The 27,600-nt window shown below is 40.7% G+C and overlaps 1 protein-coding gene and 1 long non-coding RNA gene across 11 annotated transcripts in view; one reads left to right on the top strand and one right to left on the bottom strand.

The window, feature by feature from the left end:
- The window catches only part of LPP (LIM domain containing preferred translocation partner in lipoma), a 665,377-nt gene that overhangs the window by 315,127 nt on the left and 322,650 nt on the right, over window positions 1–27,600 (bottom strand). For 9 of the 10 annotated variants that reach the window (XM_047732722.1, XM_047732758.1, XM_047732767.1 and 6 more), the window contains one exon: window positions 23,542–23,667. In XM_047732722.1, coding sequence (XP_047588678.1) covers window positions 23,542–23,667 — 126 coding nt within the window. The remainder of the gene's footprint in view (window positions 1–23,541; window positions 23,668–27,600) is intronic. The other variant, XM_047732708.1, reaches the window with a different exon arrangement.
- On the top strand, window positions 767–25,647 carry LOC125102095 (uncharacterized). Its single transcript, XR_007128029.1, has 3 exons — window positions 767–894; window positions 25,242–25,338; window positions 25,563–25,647. It is a non-coding gene; the product is annotated as an uncharacterized LOC125102095 (long non-coding RNA).

The raw sequence follows: 27,600 nt of genomic DNA, 5'->3' as shown, positions 1-27,600 counted from the left end.
AGGCAACTTTTCTCACATGATCTGTGTGTCCTACCACTCGTAACCAACAGCCTTGCCAGCCCACTTGCCAGTAACCTGAAGCCTGTAATGCAACGGACCAGCTAATCTGTGCTTTTCAGAGATTTCAACTGCCAAAAATAAATGAGTGCTTACGATATGCCCACCATGGTGAATACCCAAAGGTTTGTTTTGTTGGCCTGATTTTTCAAAAAATGTCGCTTTGCTGGCTGCCGCTTTATTTGATTTCTTATTCTGCTCTATGGTGTACTACGCTTTTAAAATGTTGGACAAATCACTGTAACACAGGAGTCTTGTTCAATTTGAGAAGTTATGGAGACTGGTGAACAGGAGCAGGAGGGCTCTTTTAAGATCCTGGTACAATAAAGATTGCCTTTGAAGTATCTTGGTCACATTCACACATGCGTTCACTTCTCTGACCATTAAAGTACCTCATCAGAATACTACATAATCTGAGACCTTCCCACAGTTCAGGAAAGCCTCCTGACCACTGTACCAACTGAAGGTATAAATACAGTGACAGACACTTTTCACAAAAGTGGGCATTGCCACCTAGCACGAATCTCTGAATGCACACCAATCGCGAACCTCTATGCATCCACAACTTCCAAGGCAGGAATGAGAGATGAAGGGGAAAAGAACTTGACTGGTAATTGCAAGTCCTATTTTCTAAAGTCCCTGTCTTGTAAATATCACCTCTGCAACAGTAACTCAGTCGCACGTCTCCATGTTCTCACTTCCGGGATGGACAATACATGTGTGGCAGTGCTGTGGGGAAGATGCCACGGGGAAAGCCTAAGATACTGGTGCTTCCAGCGAGTGGGAAAGCGTATCAGCTAAGAGCCATGTCGTGGCTCTGGATGTCCCTGCAATGAGGTAATAGTGAAGCCAGTCCAAGTGTTTGCTAGAATAAATAAGAGGCCAGAGATGTGCTCTGACATGGCTTCCCTCCCTGGCCAACAACCAGGTGAATGTGGCAAGAAGGGTGTCAGAGGTAAAGGACAAGAGTCACCATATCTCAAATGCAGATCATTTTGCATGTTTTTGAACAGCCTTCTTTTGGCATACTCTCAACAGAACTTAGTTGCACTTCTATACGGCTGTAAATGGCATTGTTTTCCCCATTTATGGATCTCCCTGAGTCCCCAGGAAGTGACAGAGAAAGTGATAAGGACCTAACGCGCTCTGATTTCTAGTCTGGATTATTCCATCAGAATATCTCCCCTCCTTGTCTAGAGAAATCACATGATATCCATTGCAATGTGCAATTAATTGGTTTAATTTTGAAGATTCTTTCAGGGAGCCAAATATTTTCTGGGTCCTATTTCAGAGTACCACTGGAGGGCAGATAGGAGTGTGGGCATTGGAACCAGATATCCACAGCTGCACGGTGGGGGTATAGCTCAGTGGTAGAGTATTTGACTGCAGATATCCACAGCTGCACTTACCACTTAGTTATGAGATGTATGACTTTAGGAAACTTATTGAACGCCCCTCCACCACACCACAAGCCTCAGTCTCCTCCTCTGTTCAACGGGGATACAGCTAGTACCACCTCCTAAGTGTAAACATTAAAACAACACATGCAAAACATTGAGCACAAATCCTGATAATTAGAACTTGTAATACTAAATAGGACTATTATATCCTGAGACACAAAAGATCACACCTCTAAGTCGGGCTCAGAAAGCACAGGCAGCTGTGTGTGCATACGTTATAGGTGTAGGTGTGCACATGTGTGTACATGTGTAAGGAAATGGGGATGTGCATGGCATCTGTGTGTGTTTATGGGTAACTCTGCATACGTGTACGTAAGTGCATAAGTCTCTACCACCCGCATTGCTGTATAAGCCGGTGTGTGTCTGCTTGTGTGTGTACAAGGGGCTGGAGGAAATGAGGAAAGAAGAAGGCAAAAACTAAGAAGACAGGGTCAGGGAGATGGCGAGAAGCTAAATTACAAATAAAAATAAAGGCCTCGACAGAAAATATTTCTAAAAGCACATATCCTGACCAGTAGAAGGGCAATGAGAGATCTCATACCACAACAATGACATATCTTCAGATTAAATTTCAGAATCTATTCTCCCATTTGAAAGCCTTTTCTTCACAGAAATTGCAAAACAAGGAACAAGAACAGATGTCTGAGCCCATGCATGTTTGTTTCTTACCCACTTCAAGAAAGGGAGCAAAGCAGTCATAAGAGCGTAGGCTTAATTCTTATGAAAAAAAAAAAAATAGTAAAGTAAATAAATAAAAGCCTATTTCCCAGTAAATGGGTGGGAGTGGAGGCCTCTGTGCTACTGAGCCTGGGGTAAGCCGAATCTGTACTTATTGGGTTTATCAGGCTTTTCTACATCTCGCATTGTACAGTCTAGAGATAATGAGATAAAGCACAGTGCTACAGTTTTCTGTGGCAAAGCCAGAGCATTACTATAAAGCAGAATGTTCTGGAGGTCAGGCTTGGAGCTACAAAAGTACATAAAGTATATAAAATTATATTTTTAAAAAATCACCATTTGCAGGTTTCTGAGCTATCAGGCAAGTCTACGTCCTCTTATCCCTTTAGATGGCATCAATGGCCAAAAAAAAAAAAAAAAGGTTTTGAAAAAGTAGAAGCAACACAGTGAGGCTCTCAAATTATACCTTTCTTGGATTTAAATTAATAATGTGGAGCTTTAATATATAGGGGGAGATAATATATTCTGGTGCTGTAATCATACCTTAATATGTTCCACCCCTCCAATGTAATCAAAAGTGAGTACAACAAAATAAAACAATGAAATATAGACTTCTCTTAAGCTGTCCATAGATCTATCTGGCTGACACGGACATTGCCTTGTGTTGGGGCATCTCATTATAGTTTTCATAAATTTATTTTATAAATTTAAGGCCTCTAAACACATCAACCATGTATATTCCAGAATGACAGTGGCCCCTACTATTATCAAAATATCATGCCCATGGGTTTCTTCTCCTGCCATTCTTGTGGGAGGCTTGGTCTCTTCTCTTGGCCTCTAATCCCTAGTGTCAAGCAAATTCGTGATGATTTAGGTGAACCCATGACAGAGGGCAAACTAGTACTGGTGCATTGTAGGGCCCCCTGGCCCCCTGCACCATTGTTTCCCAGTGGGGTGCATTTATGAGAGGGATGCCTAGTAGCAACATGAGTGGGCAAGTCACTCCCCCAGCCAGGACTCAAGGTCCTCCTCTGTAAAACAGAGGGACTCGATACAGAAGACCTCCAAGGGCCCATCCCATGTTGGAGAGTGGGACAAGGACAAGTTGAAACAGGTAGCATTTTACAAAAAGCTCTGCCATTGATAGCACCTATGCCCTCCTAGTTTCTACCATCCTCCTCTTTCTACCTTTTAGATCTGAATCAAAACTAGCCTGATTCTTCCCAGGACAAGAAACACAGCAGCTGACAATTCATATACATACAGCCCTCCTCCTATTCTGTCTTTCCCCTCCCTCTTCTTCACTCCAAGGATTTCCTCATTTATTATCCCTGTATTAAAGGCAGCAAAATAAGCCAGGAAGTCTACTGAAATGTTTAAACACAATGAACCACCTTATGGATAAAAAGTGAGAAAGTACTTAAATTCCTGCATGGTGATAACTCACTGAACTCACTGAACCAGAGGTCAAGCTTCCTCTATCCATGAAATAGGACATTTCCAAAACACCTACCATAGCAGGGCAAGAAAAGGAGTGTGAAACAGTAGGGTCAATCCTCCTTTTGGGGTCTGAGGTAAGGAACAAGCTAGATGTCTTCTTCAGGGAATGATTTCCTCATGGGATATTTCCTATTAGAACCTGAGGGGCTCCAGGCTTCAAATTCTTAGTATTGTGAGTTGAAATGCTGGCACAATAGAAGGGAAGCAGGTTGCCTAGTAAAAATCACACAACATGTTAGGCGCAGAATTAAGATGAGAATTTCCAAGTTCTGTCCACTGTACCACGTTGCCTTCATCCTCTTCTGGTTCTTCTTCTTCTTCTTTTTTAAAGATTTTATTTATTTATTTGACAGAGATCACAAGTAGGCAGAAAGGGGATGGAAGCAGGCTCCCTGCTGAGCAAAGAGCCCGAGGCAGGGCTCGATCCCAGGACCCCGAGACCATGACCTGAGCGAAAGGCAGAGACTTAACCCACTGAGCCACCTAGGCGCCCCTCCTCTGATTCTTTCATTGTCTGCTTTTTTCTCTTTGGGGCTTGGCTTTGCTCCATGGAAACTCATGGATGGATTAGTGGGGAATGATGAGGCCAACCCCACATGGACAGCTGTACCCTTCCAACATTAATCCCAGCCTAGCCAAAAAAATAGTTATTAGGTCTTTCCTGAAAGCTCCAAGGTACAACATGAAGAATTCGCACAGTAGAATGGGACTGGTTTTCACAGTAGAGACATAAATGCCTCAGTATGGCCTCCAGAGTGAGCAGAAGGTGACTCAGCAAGGCTTCAGGGCCCCAAAGTGCCTATTTCAGTCAAGAACGGCTCCACAGCAGCCCTCTGACAGATTAAGTTTCCAGTTCAGATTTCATGAACAGAGTTCCCAGCTATGGAGAACCACGAACTTGCTAGAAACATGCTGGGAACTGGAGACAGAAGAAACAAATTTAACCACTAGATTCTCTAGGATGTTTTTTTGTTTGTGTTTTTTGGTAAAAGTCAGTCATCATTTTTCAGGCCCTCAATTTTGCCAGATATCCAATGAGGTAACAACTAACTCACATGTGCTGAGTAAAACAGGAGACAACGCCAATGTGCTGTGTCTGCAGTACAGCACTTCCGAGTCACGAGTGTTACCACGTGATAGCGCTGCACAGACCTTGGAGCTTCCAAAGAAGGGATGCCAGAGGAAAGAAGGCTGACCCTAAAGGTCTTATACTGAGTTACGACTGGTTTGATTTTACCCTGATGGGACACCAGACTTTGTAGGCCCCAATCCTGACAGTTTTCAGATGAGTTGCTGGCACTGAGATATTTGCAATGAGGACAAAGATCCCAGGGATCTCTGAGGGATCACAGAGAAATGTCACATCGTGGACGTACACTGTTTGTTGCCTGAGATTCCCAGGACTGAGTCATCACTACATATGTAAGGCAGACAGGAAGACAGAAGTGGGAAGTGTATTTGCACAAACATATCAACCTGCCTTCTTTCCCAGGTTTAGCTCATAACACTTGCCCTACGTACCCTGATCTCCAAACAGGCTGAACTATTTCTAGCTCTTTAGTATATTGACTTAAATGCCACTTCTATCAAGCCTCCTCTGACCTATCCAGAGGGGGATTGGAGCACCTTCCTCCACGCATTCAAACAGGCATGTTCATTCATTCAACACTGTATTTATTATATACCCTGTCATCTTTTTGCTCAACTGTTTCCCACATTAGAAGTTCCTTGTAGAGTGGGCAATGGTAAAAACTGTTCTCCCTTGATTTTAACCTACATTCATGAGGAACTTAACCATTGCTGGATGAATGAAAGTACAATATTCAGTGAATAAACCAAGCGTCAAAACAGATACACACTAGCACAAAACCTAATTGCGACTTTCTCAATTTGTGGGTTGAACTTTGATTTAAAAAAAAAAAAAAAATCCCAACACAGAAACCAGTAGGATTTAAGTATTAGATAGCTTGTCACGTCTAGTAAGATAGTAGAGCTGAACTTCTGGGGGACAAGTAGAGATGCTTCTCAACTCCTTTACTTTTCAAATATTAGCCCCTGTTCCCATTTTCTTTTCTTTTCTCCCTCTTCTTCTTCTTCTTCTTTTTTTTAATCTTCTCACTTAGCTGTTCTCCCTGGGTTTCCTTAGACTCCAATAAGTCTTTTTAAATTAAAGACACAACCATGGCCCCTGTAAACTCTGTATGGAACTAGTGTGGCATGTTAAGTTGTTTCTTTTCTTGGGGCCTCCTAGCACTAGCCCCTGGAGTACCTAAGGACAGGCTCAGCCCTATCCCTCCCACAGGTATTACTACTGCAAATGATTCCTCCTTCATCAGCCTCCTTCTCTCTCCACTCATTCTTGCTACAACAGACACAGATGCGGATGCAAGAGTGCATAAGAGAATGGCATGCACATGACTGGAGATTTAGATATAGATCAAAACACAGAGGCAATATGGCAGAGGGATTAGATGTAGGGACTTCAGAATTAGGTCAACGGGATTTAAATTTGAACTCTGCCACTGAAGAACTGCTTTGACCTTAGGCAACTGACTTAACATCTATGTCCTTTGGTCTTCTCATCTGTGAAAATGGGAATAATGACTAACTCACAGAGTTGCTGTGTGAATTAGGTGAACTCTTAAGAGAATTACAGATCTTACAACATGTCTGGCACTTAGTAAGTACTTAATAAAAAAAAAAACCCATATCACATTAATCATTCTCATATGATTAGGATCAACCACAGCATATAAGAATACAATGCTATACCATGGCAGATTTTATTTTCCAAAGATGGCCCCAACAGTATCTCTTGCTCACATTTTCTTCTAGAACCTTGCCCCAAACCCATCAAAAGATGGGGTCTATGTTCCCCATCCTTGAACTTAGGCAAGCCTCTGTGACTACCTCAACCAACGCTATACAGTGGAAATGGCACTCAATGTGACTTCTAAAGCTAGGTCATAAAAATGCATGATTTCTACCATCTTTTGGCAGGACCTCTGCTGTTGTAACTCAGCTATCATTTTATAAGGAAGCCCCACTGACCGATGGAGAGATGTACATGGAGAGAAACCATGGCTCCACAACCATAGCTCCAGCCAAGCTCTCTGTGGCAATGTGTTGGCCATTATTCATCTAACTTGAAAGTGAATTATCCACCCCTGCGTTAATCCACCTGAGCTGGTTTCCGAGAGCAGAGATAAGTCATCCTCATGGAACATGACCAGAGTTGGAGACTTATGAGAAAAATAAATAGTACTATGTTTTTCAGTAGTTCCTCATGTACAAATAGATGACTTACACTGATTTGGAAACAGATAAAAGTTATCTGTATCTTAATGAACGGATACTCATCTTTTGTGGCAATAGGAGGTACTTGCTTTGCCTCAAATATGCATCAATTCAACAAAAACATGCTTTCTTCTAAAGGCTGCTAACGTTTATAAAGAACTTTCACCAATGAGAGCTAATGTGTTCATGAGACATAAATAAATATACATAACAAATGACAGCGTCATGTTAGACTGAGTAATCACATCTCAAGGAATTAACTTGTTCAATGTCACACAGCGACTCAGAAGCAAATCAAAAATTACAAAGACAAATCTCTTTACTCCCAGTCTGGAATTATTTCCATTACAGCAAGCTGGCAATCTGAAGAAAGGAGTTTGAGGACTTTGGTCTAGTTCTTGGCTCAGATGCTGCAATCACTGTGGCTTCATCAAGGTTCCCTATCAGCTTTGGACTCCTTGAGAAAATGAGGTGTGTTAGATCAAAAGACCACTAAAGCCCAGTCCAGCTTTAATGCTCTCAGAGTGTGAAATTCATCCTACATCTGTAGCCTTTCATAACCTCTTATTTCTCCCAGATTGTTTTCTTCTCTTGATACCTCACCTGCCCCTTCTACTCCTTAACTTCACACATCCACCAGATTCCAGAAGTGCTACCCTGGCCTGTGGTAGGCAGGTTTCTAAAATGGCCACCAATGATCCCCACTTCTGCTATTCACAGCTTTGCATAATCCCCTCATTTTACATGTGGTCTGATCCTGATCACTACTTCTAACAAAAAGAATACAGTAAAGGGGATGGGATGTCACTTCCACAATTAGGTTACCAATGATTCTGACTTACATCTCATGAGCAGACTCTAACTATTACCTTCCCAGCTTCCATGCTTTGATGTAATGAGCTGTCATATTGAGGAAGTCCACAAGGTGAGGAGGTGAGGACAGTGTTTAGCCAAGAGCCAGCTAAAAACTAAGGCCCTCAGTCCAACAACCCAGGTGAAACTGAACTCTGGCAACAACTCCCTGAGCTCAGAAGCAGATAATTCCCCAGTCGGGCCCTCAGATGAGACTGGAGACTCTGGGACAATAGCCTGATTGCAGACTTGAAAAAAAACTGATGGTCCAGCTAAGCTGTGCCCAGATTCCTGACCTACAGAAAAATATGCAAGAATGGGTTTTGTTAGTTGCTAGGTTTTCAAACAATCCATTGCACAGCAACAGAGAACCAGTACTTTTTACTATGTGTTAATAAGGGAGATCCTCTGAATATTACTGAATGGAAAAGCTCACTAAAAACATGAAAGCTGTTGCTGCCACCACCTCCCCAGCCCTAACAAACCCATCCCAGGGAACCAAAAATGAACACAGTCCTCTTCTATTTCCAACCGTACCAATAGAAACACATCCCTCAGAAACCCAGAGAGCTCTCCCTAGAGACTAGCCATAAGCTGAAGGAAAGGTATGGGGGAGCTTTACTGCATCAAGATGAAAGCAAATGTCAGTTAGGCCTTGGGCCTAAAAAAGGAAAATATCTTACTAGAACAGACACAGGTCAACATGCGTACTCTACCAGAATTTCTCAGGAAAATGAGGGACATCATTTAAAAACTGCCTTATAACTCCGACATCATAGACACTGAGAGTGGAAAGAATGAGTAAGAACTAGCCTCATTTACAAATGGGGACCTGAGGCTTAGAGAGAGGAACTGACTTATTTTACACAACCTGTTAACTGCAGAACTAGGAGGAGAATCCATTTCTCTTGGCACAACTCAGTTTTACTTCTAGTGCAAATGCCAAAAGAAGATTAATTTTAAGCAAAATAGCAACTCCCTTATTTTATTCTCAATGAATGTGACTTGTAGGTATCTTATCAGGATACCAGGGTACTTGGAGAAAAAATCATAATGTGACTATGTACGTGATCGCATCTCACATGTACATATGTATTTGGAAGCATAAACAGTTTAATGAGAAGTTCTAACTGCTTATTTTAAAGGCATATTAGGAGAAAAATCAACGCAGGAAGGAAATGAAAGGATGCAAAAGGTGACAAGCTTATACTATACTACTTCCTCCTGAAAAAATTAGAACAGTATTTATCCTAGATGATCGGGGAACAATGTGTCTATCATAAGATACGTTATGTTTAACCTGATATGGCATCTGATAATTGGGATGAGGGTGAGAAATATTTACATAGCCCTTCATAATTACAAAGCCCTTGAATGCACAGTGCACCATTCACTACTCACAAAACCCTGTATAGTAAACAGAGAATGTATTCCTATCATTGATGAGGAACACGAAGTTCAGAGATAAAACAACTGAATCCATGCTTCCCAGCATGACAGAGCTGGAACTGTAATTCTAGTTTTTTAAATCTAAATGCGGAGTCCAAGAATTGCAGTTGTAAATCATTCTCAATGAAACAACAAAAATCTGCCAGGGTCTGTCAATTTACTATGTAACCAGAGAAAGACACTTCTCTAAGTTAGGGTTTCCTCCTCCAGAAAATGAAGACATTAGACCAGTGTCCATTGTTGACAAGAACAGAGCCTTAAGGGTAGACAGCTGTAGAGAAGAAAGAAAGGAGGAAGAAGGTGCTGCTTACAAAACATTCAGCTGACAAGTAGCTTTGAAGGTTCTCAAAGTGTGATCCCAAAGACAACACCATTTGGGCCCTTGGTGGAAATAAAAATTCTTGAGACCCACTGGAAAAATGAGGGGGTGGAGTCCAGCAATCTGTGCTTAACAAGCCCTCCAGGGCATTCTGAAGAACAGTAACTCGGCCATAGTTCTACATGCTTTAGTCTCTGTGCAGTGGAGAGATATAATGAGAATAAATTACACCAAGAGTCCAATGATAGGCTTATTAAATTGTGACAAGTTCATAAGTCATGATTTTTGTTTTTAAAGTGAACCTTGCTCAATTACAAGAGGGATTATGGTGTAATGCACAGAAACAGATGTTGATGATTCATGCATATGTCAGATGAAAGGATAAGACTGGTTATTGCTCTAGCTTTGGCTTTCGAATCTGTGCATTAGAAGCCATGGAAATAACTGAAAGGACTAGACAAAGGTTCAGGGACAGCAATATACTGCTTTTCAAATACTCCTAAACTCTACAAGGTAGGTTCCAAATCATCTTCAACACCATGAATTTGGGTTCAAATTCTCTTACAAAAAACATGAACTTGGGTCTTTCAGATTGCAGAAACTTCCCTCGGGTTGTACATCAACTTTAATCCAATCTTAAAAAAAAAAAAAATCTTCTACAGTGAAATAATAAAAAGAGAGGAAAATCAATACAGTTTTTTCTGTTATACAGGGCAAAAGCCATGCCAATTCAAAGCGAGAATCACCATAAGAAATCATCTGAAGTCCAATTTACAGATACTGAAACAGACCCAGAGAGAGGTAGTAACTATCTGCTAGACATCCTGGCCAATCACGGAAATTCTGGACTTCTGATGACATCTTAAATAATTGTTTCCAGAGGTCTAACTAAGTTGTTTCACATTTTTGTTTTTAAGAAATGACGTATTCTTTGCAAGGTTAAGGAAATATCCTCCTCCTGCTTGACCCTCAGAGCGTCTCACGTATAACTCTTCCCAGTATCAACCAGAGTTCTATTGATACTCACAAAGACCATCTTCCAGGGTCACTGCAGATTCTTGTCAGTAATAACCCTAATAAATCACACATCTGTACTAGCTATCATGGCAAACTGCACAAAGCCATTATTGAGGCTGAGTAGTTTGTCGTAGAAACAGAAATAGTCAATTTAAGGACCTGGAATAGAATCAAGGTCTTTTGTATTTCTTTCCAAATTTTGTATCAGGGAACAGAAAACTCCAAGCCCTGTAACCAAGAATGAGAGTACCATGAAATACTAGCATCATTCAAATCAATTTTTCCCATCTGTTGCCTGAATTCCTTTCCCAGAATTCTTGCCAAAATTCATTTGATAATGATGATGGTGGTGAGGGCGACAGTGATCACAGTGTTACGTGCAAGATAGTGTATTCACACGTTAGACATCCACCCATTACTTCACGTGGTCCTCATGTCAACTCCGAGAGATGTTATTGACTCAGATTCATAACTGAGGTTTAGAGAATTTTTAAAAATGCACTTCATAAATGCCAAAGGATCATTTCAAATGTCCCCAAGGAAGGTGAACTTGCCATCTTCTAAGGTGGCCTAACTTCAACTAACCCCCGCCCCCATTAGAAAGGCATTGTCCTTATGTTGCATTGCTGATTGCTTTTCTCAGCTTCTAAATAGTGATCCTTGTTCTGCTCTCTGGAGCTACACAGAAATGTCACCCTACTTGCAGAGATTCCTATCTAAGTAAAAATAGGAGGAACAGTGTCCATGATATCCAGGCAAAGTTCTACTACCTCTTCTTCTTGAAACAATATCCTGAAAGTGCTTCTTCCTCAGGATGAATACTCTGCTATAATTGTCAGTCTGTGTTCTCCCAATAGATGGTGAGCTTATTTAAAGCAGGAGCCCTGCACAATTTTGTATGTGTATTCCAGGCATACTGTTCAACACAGAGCTTTTTTTAAAAAAAAATATTTTGAATTGAGATCTAACTCACATACCATAAAATCCACTTTAAAAATGTAAAATCAGTGGTTCTTAACATATTCAAGGACTGTGAAATCAATATCATTGCCTAATTCCAGGATATTTTAATCATGCTCAAAATAACTCCTATATGTATCAGTAGTCACTCCCTATTCTCCCCTCCACCCAGCCACTGGTAACCCATCTCTGTGTCTATAGATTTGCCTATTCATATAAATGGAATCATAGGATAGGAGGTCTTTTGTGTCTGACTTCCTTCCTATAGTGTAACACTTTCAAGGTCCATCCATGTTATAGCATGTATCAGTGTTCCATTCCATATTATTTCTCAATAATACTCAATTTCAATGATATGCTACTTCTTATTTATCCATTCATCAACTGGTGGATACTTAAAGTTATTTCCATTTTCAGGCTACTATGAATAATGCTGCCATGTACATCCATGTACAGGTTTTTGTGTTGATATATGTTTGAAGTATCTTAGATATAAAAGAAATAGAACTTCTTGGTCTTCTGATAACTCTATGTCTAATATTTCAAGGAACTGCTAGACTTTTTCTAAAGTGGCTGCACTGTCCTACAATCAACCAGCAATATACGGTAGTTCTAACTCTGCTATATCCTTGCCAAAGTGTGTTACTATCGATGTTTTTGATTACAACCATCTTAGTGTGTTACCAAGTGGTATCTCATTACGGCTTCATCTGATCATTTCCCAAATGAATAATGACGTCAAGTATCTTATCTTATGCGTGCTAGCCTCTTCTGTATCTTTAGAGAAATATCTACGCAGATCCTCTGTCCATTTTTTAATTGGATTATCTTTTTCTTGAGTTGTAAGAATCTTGATACAGGGCATATTAGAAATATGATTTGCAAATGTATTTTCCCAGTCCATGGGCTGTTTTTTTTACCTTCTTGATGGGTGTCACCTCAGGCACACAAGTGTTTACTTTTTTGGTAAGGATTGATTGATTGATTGATTGATTGATTTTAGAGAAGAGAGAAAGGGGGAGAGAGCGAGAGCGCGTAAGTGGGAGGGGCAGAGAGAGACAGAATCTCAATCAGACTCCACACTGAGTGTGGAAAGGACACAGGGCTTGATCCCAGGACCCTGAGATCATGACCTGAGCTGAAAACAAGAGTCAGGAACTTAAGGAACTGAGCCACCCATGTGCCCCCAAGTGTTTACTTTTGAAGAAGTCCAATGTATCTGTTTTTTCTTCCTTGCCTTGTGCTTTTGGTGTTACTAATTCAAGGTCATGAAGATCACTCCTATGTTTTCTCAAATAATTTTATAACTTTAGCTCTTATATTTATGACTGTGATCCAATGTAAGTTAATTTTTGTGTATGATCTGGGATAGAAGTCCAACTTCAATTTTTTGCATGTGGATATTCAGTTGTTCTAATATCATATGTTGAAAAACTATTTGTTCCCCATTGAATGTCTTAGTATCCCTGTTGAAAATCAGTTGGTCATAAATGTAAAGGTCAATTTCTAGACTCTCAATTCCATCCTGTTGATCTCCATGTATCCTTAGGCTAGTACTACATTGCTTGATTCCTATAGTTTTGTAATAGGTTTTGAAATTGGGAAGTGTGAGTCTTCTACTGTTTCTTTTTTCCCCCCAAGATTGTTGTGGCTATTTTTGATCCCTTCAATTTTCATATGAATTTTAGAATTTGCTTGTCAAAGAAGAAAGCTGGAATTCTGATAGGGATTGCTTTGAGTCTGTACAACAACTAGGGGAGTACAACATCTTAACAATATTAAATCTTCCGAACAATGAACACAGGAAGCCTCTCCATTCACTCAGGCCTTCCTTAACATGTCTCAACACCTCAAGAGAAATTTTATGTTCACTTTAGTAGTCAATCAACAAAAGAAAAAAATGAATAAATGAGTGAACAAACCAATCAATAAGTAAGAGAGAGAAAATCCAACCAGCTCTTGGAAAATCATATGCAATGGCCACCATGTTCTTGAATCCCATTTCCCTGTTCATAAAGCCACCCTTTATGAGTTCCAGTTTGCAAGATACAGCTTGGTCTTTTTCTCAGATCTTCAGCAGTAAGTTCTGCTGTTTCTTTCTCTTTCAGCCTTCTGATGAAAGTACTAGATAGTACTGTGACAGTACAATCATAGGCAGTACCAGATAGTACATAGTACTAGATAGTACATAGACAGTACTGTGATAGACAGTACTAGAGGAGTGATCGTCTGAATGCCACATCTCCGTTCACACCCTTCCTTCAGAAGGTACTTCAGGAAATTTGTTCTAACACAGCTGCAAGCAGACCACCCTAATTCTCCCTCTTTTTACTCCCCTTGCTGTTTGTGAAGTCTGATCTCAAGTGACTGTAAAAACAGACTTGCCCATAAACAAAGTTAAACATCATAACTTTTAGCTATGCTAGGTTGGCTGATGAGAAAAGGAGACCTAAAATTAATATTACATAGAATATTATGTCATCCAGGATGCTGTTTATAAAAACTGTTTCCTGTCTTTGACTGCTTGGGTAAGGATCAATTTAACATAAGTTGGCCATTTGGGAAATAAAACATCACTCTGTGTAGGTTGGGTGGTAGAGAGAGCCAAGAAGATTCCTTATTGCTAAGGAGCTTAGCACATCTCACAGCATCTAGGAAGCAGCATTTTCCAGTATTTTCATATAAGTAGTACAATATCAAGATGAAATTAGGAAAAGTTTAAGACACTCCACAAATGATTCAGGTTACGGACTCATGCATATGACTACTAGTCCTTCAAGCTTTCTGAAAGACCACATTTCTTAAAAGAGACAAATATTCTATTTCTTTAGCCCACTTTAAATTTTTTTTTTAAAGATTTTATTTATTTATTTGACAGAGAGATCACAAGCAGGCAGAGAGGCAGGCAGAGAGAGAGGAGGAAGCAGGCTCCCTGCTGAGCAGAGAGCCCGATGCGGGGCTCGATCCCAGGACTCTGAGATCATGACCTGAGCTGAAGGCAGTGGCTTAACCCACTGAGCCACCCAGGCGCCCCAGCCCACTTTAAATTTTATATTTTATTTATACCAGCAAATATGTTACTTTAATGGAGCCATTTTTGCCATCAATATAAGCAAAGAATCCATTTAGAATTAAATGATCTCTTTTGGCAAAGTTTTAAGTTTACATATTTTGAAGGATGCTTATGGGCACACACATGTACAGACACACAGAACTTATTTGCATTTTAAAAGCCAGAGTTAGATTTAGGAAAAGCCATTAGTTTTGAAATGGCTTAGCACTGGCATTTATTGATGACACTTCACATATTGGTCAGGAGCTATCAGAAACAATGTGGTAAAGAAAGAAGAAGATGAATCCTAGAAACCCAAAAGAATCATATAATACTTTTGCACTTTTTTTTCCTGAAGAAAGGAAATATCTATCAGTTCATCATTCAGGTAACTTTCATGTCCTATCACTGAATTCAAAGAATTTATCACCTTGATCTCTGTATTAGGAAACACTAAGTAATACAATGGTTTTCTCATTTCAGCCATTCTAAAGAGGATACAGAAAATAACTTGATGTTTATTTTTTATCCCATCCCAATAATAAGAGGATGGTCTTGTATTGAATTATAACGTAGGACAGTATCATCTTCTCAACCAAGTGCACTGCCTTCAAGTGTTAAAAGGCAATCCAAGGTTATTCCGGCTGAATCAGCAGCCATCATGAAGCTGTCCTTAACAGAACTCACTGGCCTCAGTTCTACTTATTTTGTATTGACGCAAATACATGCCCACTATGTAAAAATAAGAAAACAAAGAGTACCTTTGCTACACACTAGTCTGACGTCAAATCTAGACTGCATTCTCTGCCAGACCTCTAGGGTGTGGATACTTACACCATTACTGGACTTGATGACAATATTTACTCATTTAGTCAGTAAATATGAATTTGTCTGCCTCTTGTGTGCCAGAAAACAAAAGATAATCATGTCTCAAGGACTTCACAGTCTGGTATTTATCACAACTGTTTCTTTGCTGTTCAAGCTTAAGGCATTACACACTTTGATCTTGTCTCTGTGAGTGCCGTTGTAAGACGTCTTACTTTACCTTTAAGCAATGTGTGGCTCAGGACAGCAAAACATAATCCAATTCCCTTCTATGACCTTTAACTCTGATATGACAGCATAACTGAGGAGCACATTTCGGTGAGGGCCCAGGAACCAAAGCAGGGAAATGAATTCCAAAATTTACAAGTGGCCCTCTCTGTACTTACTAATGAAGTCTACCTGCTGATCCAATAGAAGTATGTGCCCAATTGGTATTTTTCATTTCAATAAAACTCTAGGTTAGAACTGTATAAGGAAATATGCATGCTCAAACTAAGAAACACAACAAACTATGGTTCGTAATTAATAGATTCCCTGAAAGGCAACGCATGACTTCCCTGGTAGTTTTTCCACGTTGTGAAAAGAACCTTAGCAGTTACTGTCCATTGTGGTATTTTGCGTGGAGGACAGACCAGTTACTCACCCTGATAAGTGGTGATCCATGGGATTGGTAATTAACTACCTCCAATCTTCTGTCTAGAGAGACCATCATTATTATCATTATACTTTAGTTTGGCTATGAAGCATATAAAGGAAATGTGTATCAAAATGGACAAAATGATGACCATATCTTACCCGAGGTATGCCTTTTTCTCTTAAAACTCAATATTCTTATGTACTTGCCACGGTAAAGTCTAATCATCTTAAGTAAAAAATACAGCTGGATATGTATTTTGTTGTTTTCTTTTTAAATTGAAAAAGAAAAAAAAAAACAGGTGGACAGGGAGACCATGGGGTTTCAGACCAAGGCTACTTGCAAAATAGATACTTAAACAGTGCGAGAGGAGGAAAGAAATGGGGAAACCAGTCCTGACAAGAAAGCTCTTTAATTTTGCAAATGCAATGTGTGCTTCTGCGTGGAGAGTTAATCATTTTCACCAAGATGTTGTTGGAAAATGGGAGAAAATCAACAGCCAGCTTTGTGTGTTTCTTTTTAAACCAAAGCTTGGATTGAGAGATTCGGTGTAATTAAGACAATCAACTCTGAGCCAAGGACTCATCCAGGTCTGGCAAAGAAATCAATTACAGACTACCCCAGGGACCATAGCCAAAGCACCAGAGATAACCCCCTACCCATCCCAGGCTCTAGCAGGCCTGGCTTCTCCATGGTGTTCAACAGCAGTGACCTGCTTCGTTCCCTCTCCTATCACTGCTAGGACCTACCCTACACCAAACACCAGGAACACATTCTTACACTGGGGCAGGTGAAATGGGCATTTTTGTGCTGAAGTTTTGTAGAGGTGCAATCCAAGGTATATTTTTGGCCCAAATTTCCACTCTGAAAAATGTTACATTTTCATGGCACTCAAAACAAAGATTAAAAGCTAACTTTATTAATAAATTATTTGTCACATATGACACAAACAGAAGCATCCCCTTCTAAAAAAGGGGGGGGGGAGGAGGTAAAAATGTTATTGAGATGCAATTATATACAATCTAAAAATTAATTGCCCATCATCAAACTCTTGGCATACAGGTCTGAGTCAGCTAACCACTCATCCACCCCCATCGCATTGTTATTTAACTGCTGAAGTTTCCTAGCAGGTACAGACTAATTCAAAATAAACCAGAGCTTCTCAACGCAGACAGTGCAAGGAATAAGATCTGTTTTTCTTCTCAAGAGGTGTTTTCAGACATTTTATTTTATTGTACTTTGGCTCATTTCATGTATGTATATATATATATATATATATATATACACACACACACACACACACACACATATATATATATATATATATATATATAGTTTCTATAGTATTTCAACTTTCTGTATAGCTCTCAGAGAAAGCTATTAGTAAACAGACACTACAGATCTAGAGACAACTTGGGTGTTACTTTTCCCTAGCAAATCACAGCATCCTCCTAAGTTTTTCCCGGGACAATATAGGAAAAGGAAGACAACACTGCCCACACCTATTCCCTTTCTCAAACAGCCTAAGACCCAGCTCCTATCTCAGTTCTCAAGGAGCCCAGCAAGGACCCAACAAGGTCCCAGTGTGCAGCGATAGCCCATCTCCCACTAGAGTGGCGCCGCGGCTCAGCATTTGTCCCCCAGTGGCCTACATGTTTGAGTTTCACCAAAATAATATGAAATATGAAAAGTTTAATTACTAATTAATCTCCCCTGCAGCTGCTCATGGCTTTTGCAAGCCAGAACAGGGTGTGCAAGAGAATAGAAGATCCACGGCACCACCAGACTCCACCCTGATTACACCGTCCCAAGCCCTCGGGGCCACATGAATTCCTAATAAAAAGCCTTCCATACAACAAGCACACACCTGAAATACTTTCTCAGTTGGCCTCACAGATTATTGCTCTATGAAAAGAACTTAGTGTGGGAGCCCAGGGATTGCAATTAAAGATGTGTCCACGTGACCAAACAGTGTGCATGTTCTCCGTTTCCAAATAGACTAAGAAGTTACAGTCATTTTTAAATGCCTTAAATTAGGAAGATAAATATGTCATTTATAGGGTAAACAGCATGCAGAAATGATGAGCTCCAAATCTTCAAAGACCCAAAGCTTTAAAGCAAGCTCCAGACACAAGCTAACAATCTCAAAGCAAAATGGGGATAATTGCGTCAACAGTCGGTTGCTTTGAGCCAAAACCTTATTTCTTGTAGCTCTAGAACAATACTGCATCTCTGCAAAAGGGAAGTCATTGTAGTCACTATGTCCATCTTAGAAAAAAAGGAAAGGAAGGTAAGCCCGTTGATGTACTGGTTCCCACAAATGAAGGTCTTCCTAGAGAGGTGAGCACATGGAATGGAGAAGACAGTAGTCTTCTGTCCAGCAAATTCGGAGTCTAAGCTCTCAAACTATGCCAGGGCCTATCCTTATCCCCAAAATCTCTCCAAGATTTTCATACTTACAAAAATGAGGATAGTGAAATCTCACTCCCATCAATTCAAAATCGACTTAATTGAAAAATTACTAAATCCCCAGGTACTATGAACTATTAACATAAAATACCTAAAAGTTCTTCCAGGTCACCTAGGGACCAGCTCCAGCACTACCCAACTCCTTGTGTGAAGAACAGGCAGCTTTGTACTCGGAATGAGAAGAACAGCACTCTACCTCTGCCTCTGCTCAGAGAAGGGGGGAAAAACTTCATGATCTATCCTTTGTCTTCTAAGGAATTGTCAGAATTGCACAGCTGCACGTCCACCAAGAAATGACGCTCAGTGGGTGAGGTCTAGGTATATACTAACTCACAGATGCTATATGGTCATAAATTTTCTCTCTACCTTTGAGGTATGTTCTTTATCTCCTCCTTCTTATGTTTCCAAGACATATTTTTAGGGAAAGTACCACAAGAGAGAGACACTGTGGAATAAATTAATTGAGATGCTGAATAGAACCAAACTGTCCCTTGGTTGTTGTTATCATCCACAGAGAACCATTATAGCATGGTTCAGGAAAAAGAGAATCATTCATCTTGCCTCTAAGCAAGCCTCATTGAACAATATTCTTTCCCTCTCTAGGGAAAAGCTTTCCTTCTGTAAAGTAAGTGTTGGGCTACATGACCTCAAGAGCTCACTTAAGCTCTATGATCACACTGGGTCTGTGATTCACCCCATAACCACCTCTGACCTGCTCACATCTATTCTTCTAAAACTATTTCCTATTACATACATTATAAAATGATTAGAAATTTTAGTTTCAAACACTGAGGTAGTTTCATTGCATAACTCTGTGTGGTATCACAAATGTATATTTTTATGTTATAAAATTGATTTAAAAAATTACTCCCAATCCCACTGTAGCCAGAAGTTGCTATGGCTATCTCCCCCAAACCCCTGCCCCACCCCACACACTGTCCATTCCTCCTCTTACTCTGAGTCCTTGGGCATGAAGAGGGAAACCTAGGTATTAAGTACGGGTGATTTCCTCATCTACCATTCCCCTTTGAATTCCACATATCCTATCTGTCACAAAGGACCTAAGTCATTCCTCAAACAAGGCATTCACTTTCAACATTCCTTGAATTCTTCATTTTTCTGGTACCTTTAAACCTATATCCTTCCCATGATGTATGCAGTCAAGTAAATGCAATGTTCTGTAAAGTCTGCCCTAATACTTCCTTAGAAAGGTATAAAGTATAATGCTGATATTCCTGTTTTTGATTTTTCAACAATTTCAACATCTGGTGAGTCACATGATAACTTCATGTAGCACAGAGAAATGCTTCTTTGGTGTACGTTTGAATTGTTTATGGGCTTGTCTCCTCTGCAAGACTAGGAATTACTCTAGAACAAGGACATGTTGATGATGATCTTTATATTTCCAATGCCTAATCCACAGTGGGATCAATGTTAGGTGAGTGAACGGATATGTAGAATTAAGTTAAATTTCCCAAAATTAAAAAATGGATAAATAAACACACAGAACTAAAGTTGGGAAGTCCGAGAGCACGAAGAAGTCTCTAGGGAAAAGGAGGAAAATGTCCCATAAAATATATTTTTAATAGCTCAGACTTTTTTTTTTTTTATTTCTTTTCAGCATGACAAATTCATTGTTTATGCACAACACCCAGTGCTCCATGCAATACGTGCCCTCCCTAGTACCCACCACCTGGCCCAGGCATTTTTTAAAGTTATAGAGCTCCTTTGGACCTCTCTTTCTGCAAATACTTCACATCTATCATCATTTTTCCTTAGATCCATTAGTCAACGCAGCTTAACAAATGTGATTCAGAGGTGGGCTTGGGTAAGCATAAAACACATGCTACTACTAGCATGTACACATGTAACACATGGACCTACTAGCCTACTTTAAGTATTCGGATGACACAACAGATTCTGTAATTTTCTTTGTATCAAAAATGGAAACATCAAAGTTGGGCATTAACAGTCTACATTTCTAGGACTTTCCAAGTACCTTTTAATTACAACACAACACCATTTCCTGCAAGCATCATCTCTTGACACATAATTTTTTTATATATTTTAAGTGTGTGATTATTGTTCTCACAGCCCATAATTATGTTAACCAATAAATACGAACACATCTAATTCAGTTCCACCAGAGTGAAGGTAATTCAGAAAAATTAGATGTATCTCCCAACTAACCCTTACTTTCCTGAGTCTGAATAATAAAAAAAAAAGTTAGAAAGGATCACTCTTTACATTCTGAATGGAATAGGCATATTGAAACTAGATTTTCTCCTAATCCTCAACTTCTTCTATTTAAGGGTCACCATTATTAGCTTCTTTAACCTTCTAAATGTTTTATTTTTTTATGAGAAGCCATTCTTAAGGGATACTGTTACTCATATGATTAATTTCATAGTTTTGTCATTGACTAAAACAAAACACAACAAAACGAAACAAACATCAAATACAAAACCAAAACAAAACAAAACAAAAAAGTCCTGGCATCCTCAATCTTGTTCTAGAACTTATAACCAAACACACACTAAAGTCAAGGTCCCGCTGGGCCCATACTATCATCATATGTCCTGAGACATGTCACTTACCTGCCACATCTTTTGTTTCCTCAGCCACGAACTAAGCACACCCTCTGTGTCTTAGAGTTGAGGCATCTGTATCTTACTCAAGCAAGAACATATGTGAAAGCACTACAAACAGTAAAGTACTGTCCAAACATCAGGGATTATGAGTTTGTTTGCACAGTAAGATGGCTCAAACAAAAAGGTAGCTGCTAACTAACCCATTAAAATGTAGCGATTTATGGGAGGCATGCATAGACACAGTCTGAAAGAATGAAACCTATATTAAGCAAAAACCTCTAAGCAAAACATCCCCAGTGTATATCAGGGTATAAGAATTTAGGAGATAAAAAACAACAACAACAACAACAACAACAAAGACAAAAGAAAAGCCCTATTACAGAAAGGTAGGTCAGTGTGGTGGGGAATAGAGGTATTTAAGCACAAGACAGGTGAATCCCGCTGTAATGTCCGTGGTCTCACTATCCCAAGAAACTGGACTTGAGGTATGTGTTGGGTGGAATAGGAAAAACGTTTAACATCAAACAATGGCCAGGGATGACGAAGGAAGTAAGGCTTGTTGAAGAATCATTCTCAGACTTGGGCTCATCCTCCTGGATCTTTCCAGAGTTGGTCTCATTTCTATGTTTTTGCTTTTGCTTTTTTTCTAGAATGAATTTTAAACGTCCCCCTGTTTGAGAACCTTCAAATATTCCCCATTATCTTTAGAAGCAACAGGCCAGGATATTAATCCGGCCTTCAACCGTGTCCACGGGCTCTCAACAGGGAAACTTCTGGTCCTAGAGCCCACCTTCAGTGGCGCCCTCTGCAGCCACCCAGTGCTTGCAGTGCCCTGAAGGCACCTGGACCTTCCTGCTTTCCAGCTCAAGCTGTTCTCCCTTCTGGCCCCCAACACGGCACCCTGACGCTGAACATGCAGGTTCTCTGATAAACCTTCTCAGAGTCTGCCACGTTCATGAGCTTCTACCATATCTGCCAGAGTAGGACTTCTAAAATCATGGGCCCTTGGAAGATTGCAGCTTGGTTCTTTTTCCTCCCTTTTGCTGACTCACTTTCCTTCTCCCAACAGTTCCCCCCAAAGACCAGAGTGCCTGCTCCACATCTGCTGCTCAGGGCATGTTAACAGAAATGAAATGCTCTTCCACCACCGACAGACCTGCTAGAGCCAAGACAGCTGAGGAACCACGAGGCTCCGGTGTTTTGCCTTGTGTCCCCACAGGGTGGACAGCCCCATGATGTGTCTAGAAAAGGTAATGGGAATATGTCTAATGAGGAAAGGACTGCCATCTTCTGTGTGGAAATGACTGACAGAGGAGAAGCCAGATCGGCCTATAGCTCATGAAAGAATCCTTGTGAATACAGGAGCTGTTGTCCAAGAACCAGAGCGAGCTTCAGAGTGCCACACGCACTGTCACGTATCAAGCAGGCTTTAGAGTGCCATATGCACTGTCACATACGAAGCAAACATTACACGAGTAAACAGTGACGACAGTGCCAGTCTCATGTTTGCACCTAGAACTCTGCTCTGTGTCTTCTGAGGACTTAGAAGCCCTTGAAGAGATCTTACCATGACCGTCTGGAGACCCGAGAGAGACAACAATGATCCACAACGGTGGAAGACCAGCTTCTGTGATGTAGGTAGTAAACTGAGGAGCCGAGAAAAAGCCGAGCCCCAAAGGGAGCAAAGAAATGCACAGAAGAACTAATGACAAGGCTCCGTTAGCACTGAAAATACAGATTCTAATTGCTATGACTAATTTTGGTGAGATGGAGGAGAAATATGTATTTCCAAAGTGTCGATGCCTGTAGAAGCCATTCACAACCTTTGGAAAGAAAAGTAAGTGGTCATGTTCCTCAATGTAGAAATCCCACCATGAGGAGTCTGAGACAGCGAAAGAACTCCAGAGAATATGGACATGAACATGTCCCTCAGAGCATTACTTACAAGAACCCCCCCAATATAGAAGCCACCTCAAAACCCAACATAAAGGGTTTCTTTACGGAAGACAGAGCCCTCACCATAACTTGAACCTAGCCATGCTAAACCGTATCTGTGAACACTAGACCAACATATAACAAAATACCCCTCCTAGGGAAAGCCAGAAAGAGGACAGGGCAACAAAATAAGAGAAGATGTAATTTTCACAACATTTTTGTGTAATATTCTTGCGTTCCTTTAAAAAAAAAACTTGTAAATTCAATTGAAGTTTCTGTTAACGAACATACGTTGATACTTTAAAAAAAAAAAAAAGACAAGGTAGAACACTAATTCTGAGAAGATCACACAGGAATGGAAGGGCAACAAGACGCAGCCTGTTCTCTCAGGTCGTTGTGGACTCTGGGTGGCCTGCAGTGCAGACTTGTTTACAGAAGGCTCTTACCTGTGGGGGCCGAGGCTTGTAGGGGGAGCTGCACTCAAGGTCGGCCAAGATGCTAGTCAGCGAGTCTATCTCGGCATCCAGGCTCGAACGCCTCTCCTCAAGGGTCTTGCCTCCAGGATTTCCCTGCTGGAAGCAACAGAGACACGTTACCCAAAAAACATCTCCAGCATCTAGGGATATCAGTCTGCATGCAAATCTCTTGAATTACAGTGGGGCTTTGTCCAGGCTTTTTTGCACTTTGTTTATTTTAGCTTTTACAAAATCTGAAGTAGAATTATCCTGTTTTGACAAAAAAGAAAACTGGAAGATATGAAGTGATTTGCCTAAAATCACACCCATTAGAGGCTTTTGTGTGTGTGTGTGTGTGTGTGAGTTTACAAGTAAAAGGAAATAAACGTCTCTACCCCCATGCTGAAAGAGCAGATTCAACTGGGGGGGGGGGATATTACAAGTTCTTCGTATTCAGAAACCATCACACAGAATGACAGCATTTGAGATGGAGCAGGACAGGGCACAGGCGAGAGACTGATGGTCTAGGAAGAGGAATCGTCTAAGTGTGGATACTAGATGTGTCTGTGAGAGAGACGCAGTGCACTCTAAGCAATGCACTTTCAAAGGGCCCTAGAAAGGGTCTGCTCAGATTTCTGGCCAAGGGGCTGCGGACAAAGCATGTGGCAGTGGTCACCGATGATGCAGCTGGAGATCTATGGACCTCACCCGTCAATACCCCGTGTTATCACAAGTACCAGTCTCCACCTACACTCAGAAGCACAGGAGGTGAGTGGAAGGCAAGAAGCTGTCACAAGGGCATTCCCAGGAATCCTGAACAAGCTTGGGGAAAACAAGCAAACAGTCTGCCTAGAGCTTAAGGCAAGGAAACAAAAACTGAGATGGTCCTTAGATCTGGAAGCAGGGTGAGTTAAAATAATATTTTAAGGTGACAAAGCATACCGATTATGGACTGCATTGAGAGTGTCTCTTAGGACTCCATGAAGAAACCAAAGTGCTGAGTGCCTGGGAGGCTCAGTTGGTCAAACACCTGCCTTCAGCTCAGGTCATGATCCCAGAGTCCTGGGATCATGTCCCAGATCAGGCTCCTTGCTCAGCAGGGAGCCTGCTTCTCAGTCTGCCTGCCATTCCCCCTGCTTGGGCGCGTGCTCACTCTCTCTCTCTCCATGACAAATAAAATAAAATCTATATTAAAAAGAAAGAAAGAAAGAAAGAAAGCAAGAAAGAAAGAAAGAAAGAAAGAAACCAAAGTGTATCTATAGCAAGACCCAATCAAAATGAAATGATGGGAAATTGCTATAATCTAATCAACCCTGTTGAACTGTCTAAGGCCGTTAAATATCGGGATAGGATGTGAAAGAGTTCAGAAAAAGCATTGACCAAGAAACCAGAATATCCCCAGCAACAACAAAAAATAGGGTACCCTGATAAGCTACCATTAAATATTATAGTCCTCTAAGTAAATGTTAGTGAGTACACTGCATTGGGTAACAATAGCATAATAGTATTGCTTATTAATATCACTCAGTCTTTTTCCTCTAGTAGCTTGCTCACCAACCCACCTTTCCTGACTCCTGGAACTTAACTTTAAGTCTCTGCAGAAAACAGACCTAATAGGATCTGGTGTGTCTGTCAGTCTCTTGTGAATTTAGCTTACGTGAGTTCATCCCTCTGGACCTGATCTGTCCCAGGCATACTGATAACATCAACATCTATGAAGTCATGGCCCAGCCCCATGGAGCCAAACACAGACTGTTGACCATCCCAGAGGCAGTGGCATCCTTACTGGTGAGCCCTCGGTAAATAGGGGTAACGTTTATCCCATTATCTAACATAGCGCCCTCATCATTTTCTAGTTCTGAGTGTACTTCTATGACCCTAGTATAGCACTCTAACCCCTCACCCCGACTTGTGTATTTTTCTCATAATATCTATCATCTCATAATATCTATCTATTATAATATCTATCATCTAACAGTATCTTTTATATATATTTGGCTGTCTATTGTTAGTCTGCTGAAGAGAACACACACTTCATGAAGACAGGATTTTGTCCATTTTGCTCCTCGCTGTTTCCCCAGAATCTTGCTTGGGTCCTAATCATGGAAGTGTTCAATAAATTATTTGAGTAAATAAATGAATGGGTAGTGAGAGACTCTGCCACAGGTCATCAGCAACCTTTCTCATATCCACCATCTTTTGGGTGAACACGGCTAGAGGCACGACTAGGGCAGGGGCTACTCTTGTATATGGAATATACAATAGGTTCTAGAAAGTGAATCAAAATCCCAGGATACATGTGTGTGCACATCTGTGTGTGTCTTTATATCCCTGCTGTATGGCCCAAATTTGTAGGTCGCCCTTGAGAAAAGGGATTTTCCATTGCTCGCTTGCCATAGCCAAAAATGGAAAACAGTAATAATAGCAGGTGGGTTATGTTTTCTCAAGGTCTGAATTTCCAGTTTGACCAAGCCCTACAAGGCCCATGGGTCTCTGTCCTAGGAAGATAAGTTTTCAGAGTGTTAGTCCCTCAATCAGAGGTGATCTCACTTATCTCACTGAGCAGTAATAACTATGAAATATGGCACTATCATAAAGAATGAAGCCCCTTTAAAATTTAACATTCGTGTAAACATCCTGGGGAATGGGTCCTGGCACAACATGAAAAGATGGGACATTAGAGTTTGGGAAGGCGACAGAGAACTACGTGAATCTGGTTCTTCTATTATGTATTTCCATAGCTTCACAGGCAGCACAATATATTGGTAGTGGTAGAGGACTGGTTAAATGCTTCTCTGGGCCATAGTTTCCTCCCCCTCACCTGCCCTACCTAAGGCAGAGGGATGTTACAAGATTCTGATAAGAAAATGGATGGGAAAATACTTTGTAAATTGTAAAGTGCTATAATTACGATCATTTTCTTAAATAGCACTAATTATAGTAACCAGTAACTATAAATTAATATGAATAATATAGCTATTGTTAATTATTCTTCTTAAAGGGAGCATCATTCATTAAGTGTCCCCTTGGGGTAACAGTGAAGAGACAGAATCCGGTCTTCAACATCTGTACTTTAACGGCAGTAGAAAGTACATCAATTGCCCATGCTCTAAGTACTGGGGTACCTAACAACAGAGACTCAAAAGTCGCAGAATCAGCCTGAACTATACAACGGAACAAGTAATTATAGTGCTTAGCGAGCCTGTACATGCAAGGCTTCAGTTGGTATCTAGCCTCCTTATCCTCTCTTCCCTCCAAGTTGGGACTACTCCCCATTTTTAGGTCCTCCTAGGAAGTTGACATAATTCAACAAGCCCCAGCCTAGTGCTATGTGATTGTGCACGATGACCCCCAGCAACTTGCTGCCCAGCCTGACCTTCCTGTAAGAGCTCTGCTGCCACATTTCAATCCCCGTCATAAATTAGAACAGGTCTCTTTCTCATAGCTGTGTCTCTGTTTTATGCCTCAGTTCAAATAATGGAAGTCCTGCCATTTCCTCCACCACTGTTCCTCTTGGCCGTCTCCTCTATAAAACCTGTAGAGGCAGGAACAGTCCTTCTACTCTCAACAATCTATATTACATCTCAGAGGCAACCGTCTTACAACCAACTCATAGAATGGTACATGCTTAGCAACATGTCTTTCTAACTTCCTATCACTGCAGCCTTACAATTACCTGCTCAAGGCCCGGTAACACTAAGGAAGATTCCCCTGGCACTTGGCTTAAAACCCTTTTTCTAAGGATAAAGAAGATGTGGTGTGTATATACACAATGGAATACTATGCAGCCATCAAAAGAAATGAAATCTTGCCATTTGCGATGACGTGGATGGAACTAGAGGGTATTATGCTGAGTGAAATAAGTCAATCAGAGAAAGACAATTATCATATGATCTCCCTGATATGAGGAAGTTGAGAGGCAAAGTGGGGGACTTGGGGGTACAGAAGGAAAAAAAATGAAACAAGATGGGATCGGGAGGGAGACAAACCATAATCTCCTAATTGTGATTAGAAGACAAACTCCTAATCTCACGAAACAAACTGAGAGTT

The sequence above is a fragment of the Lutra lutra genome, chromosome 1, assembly GCF_902655055.1.
Source record: "Lutra lutra chromosome 1, mLutLut1.2, whole genome shotgun sequence".
NCBI lineage: Eukaryota > Metazoa > Chordata > Mammalia > Carnivora > Mustelidae > Lutra > Lutra lutra.
This window is presented reverse-complemented; position numbering and strand designations above follow the sequence as displayed.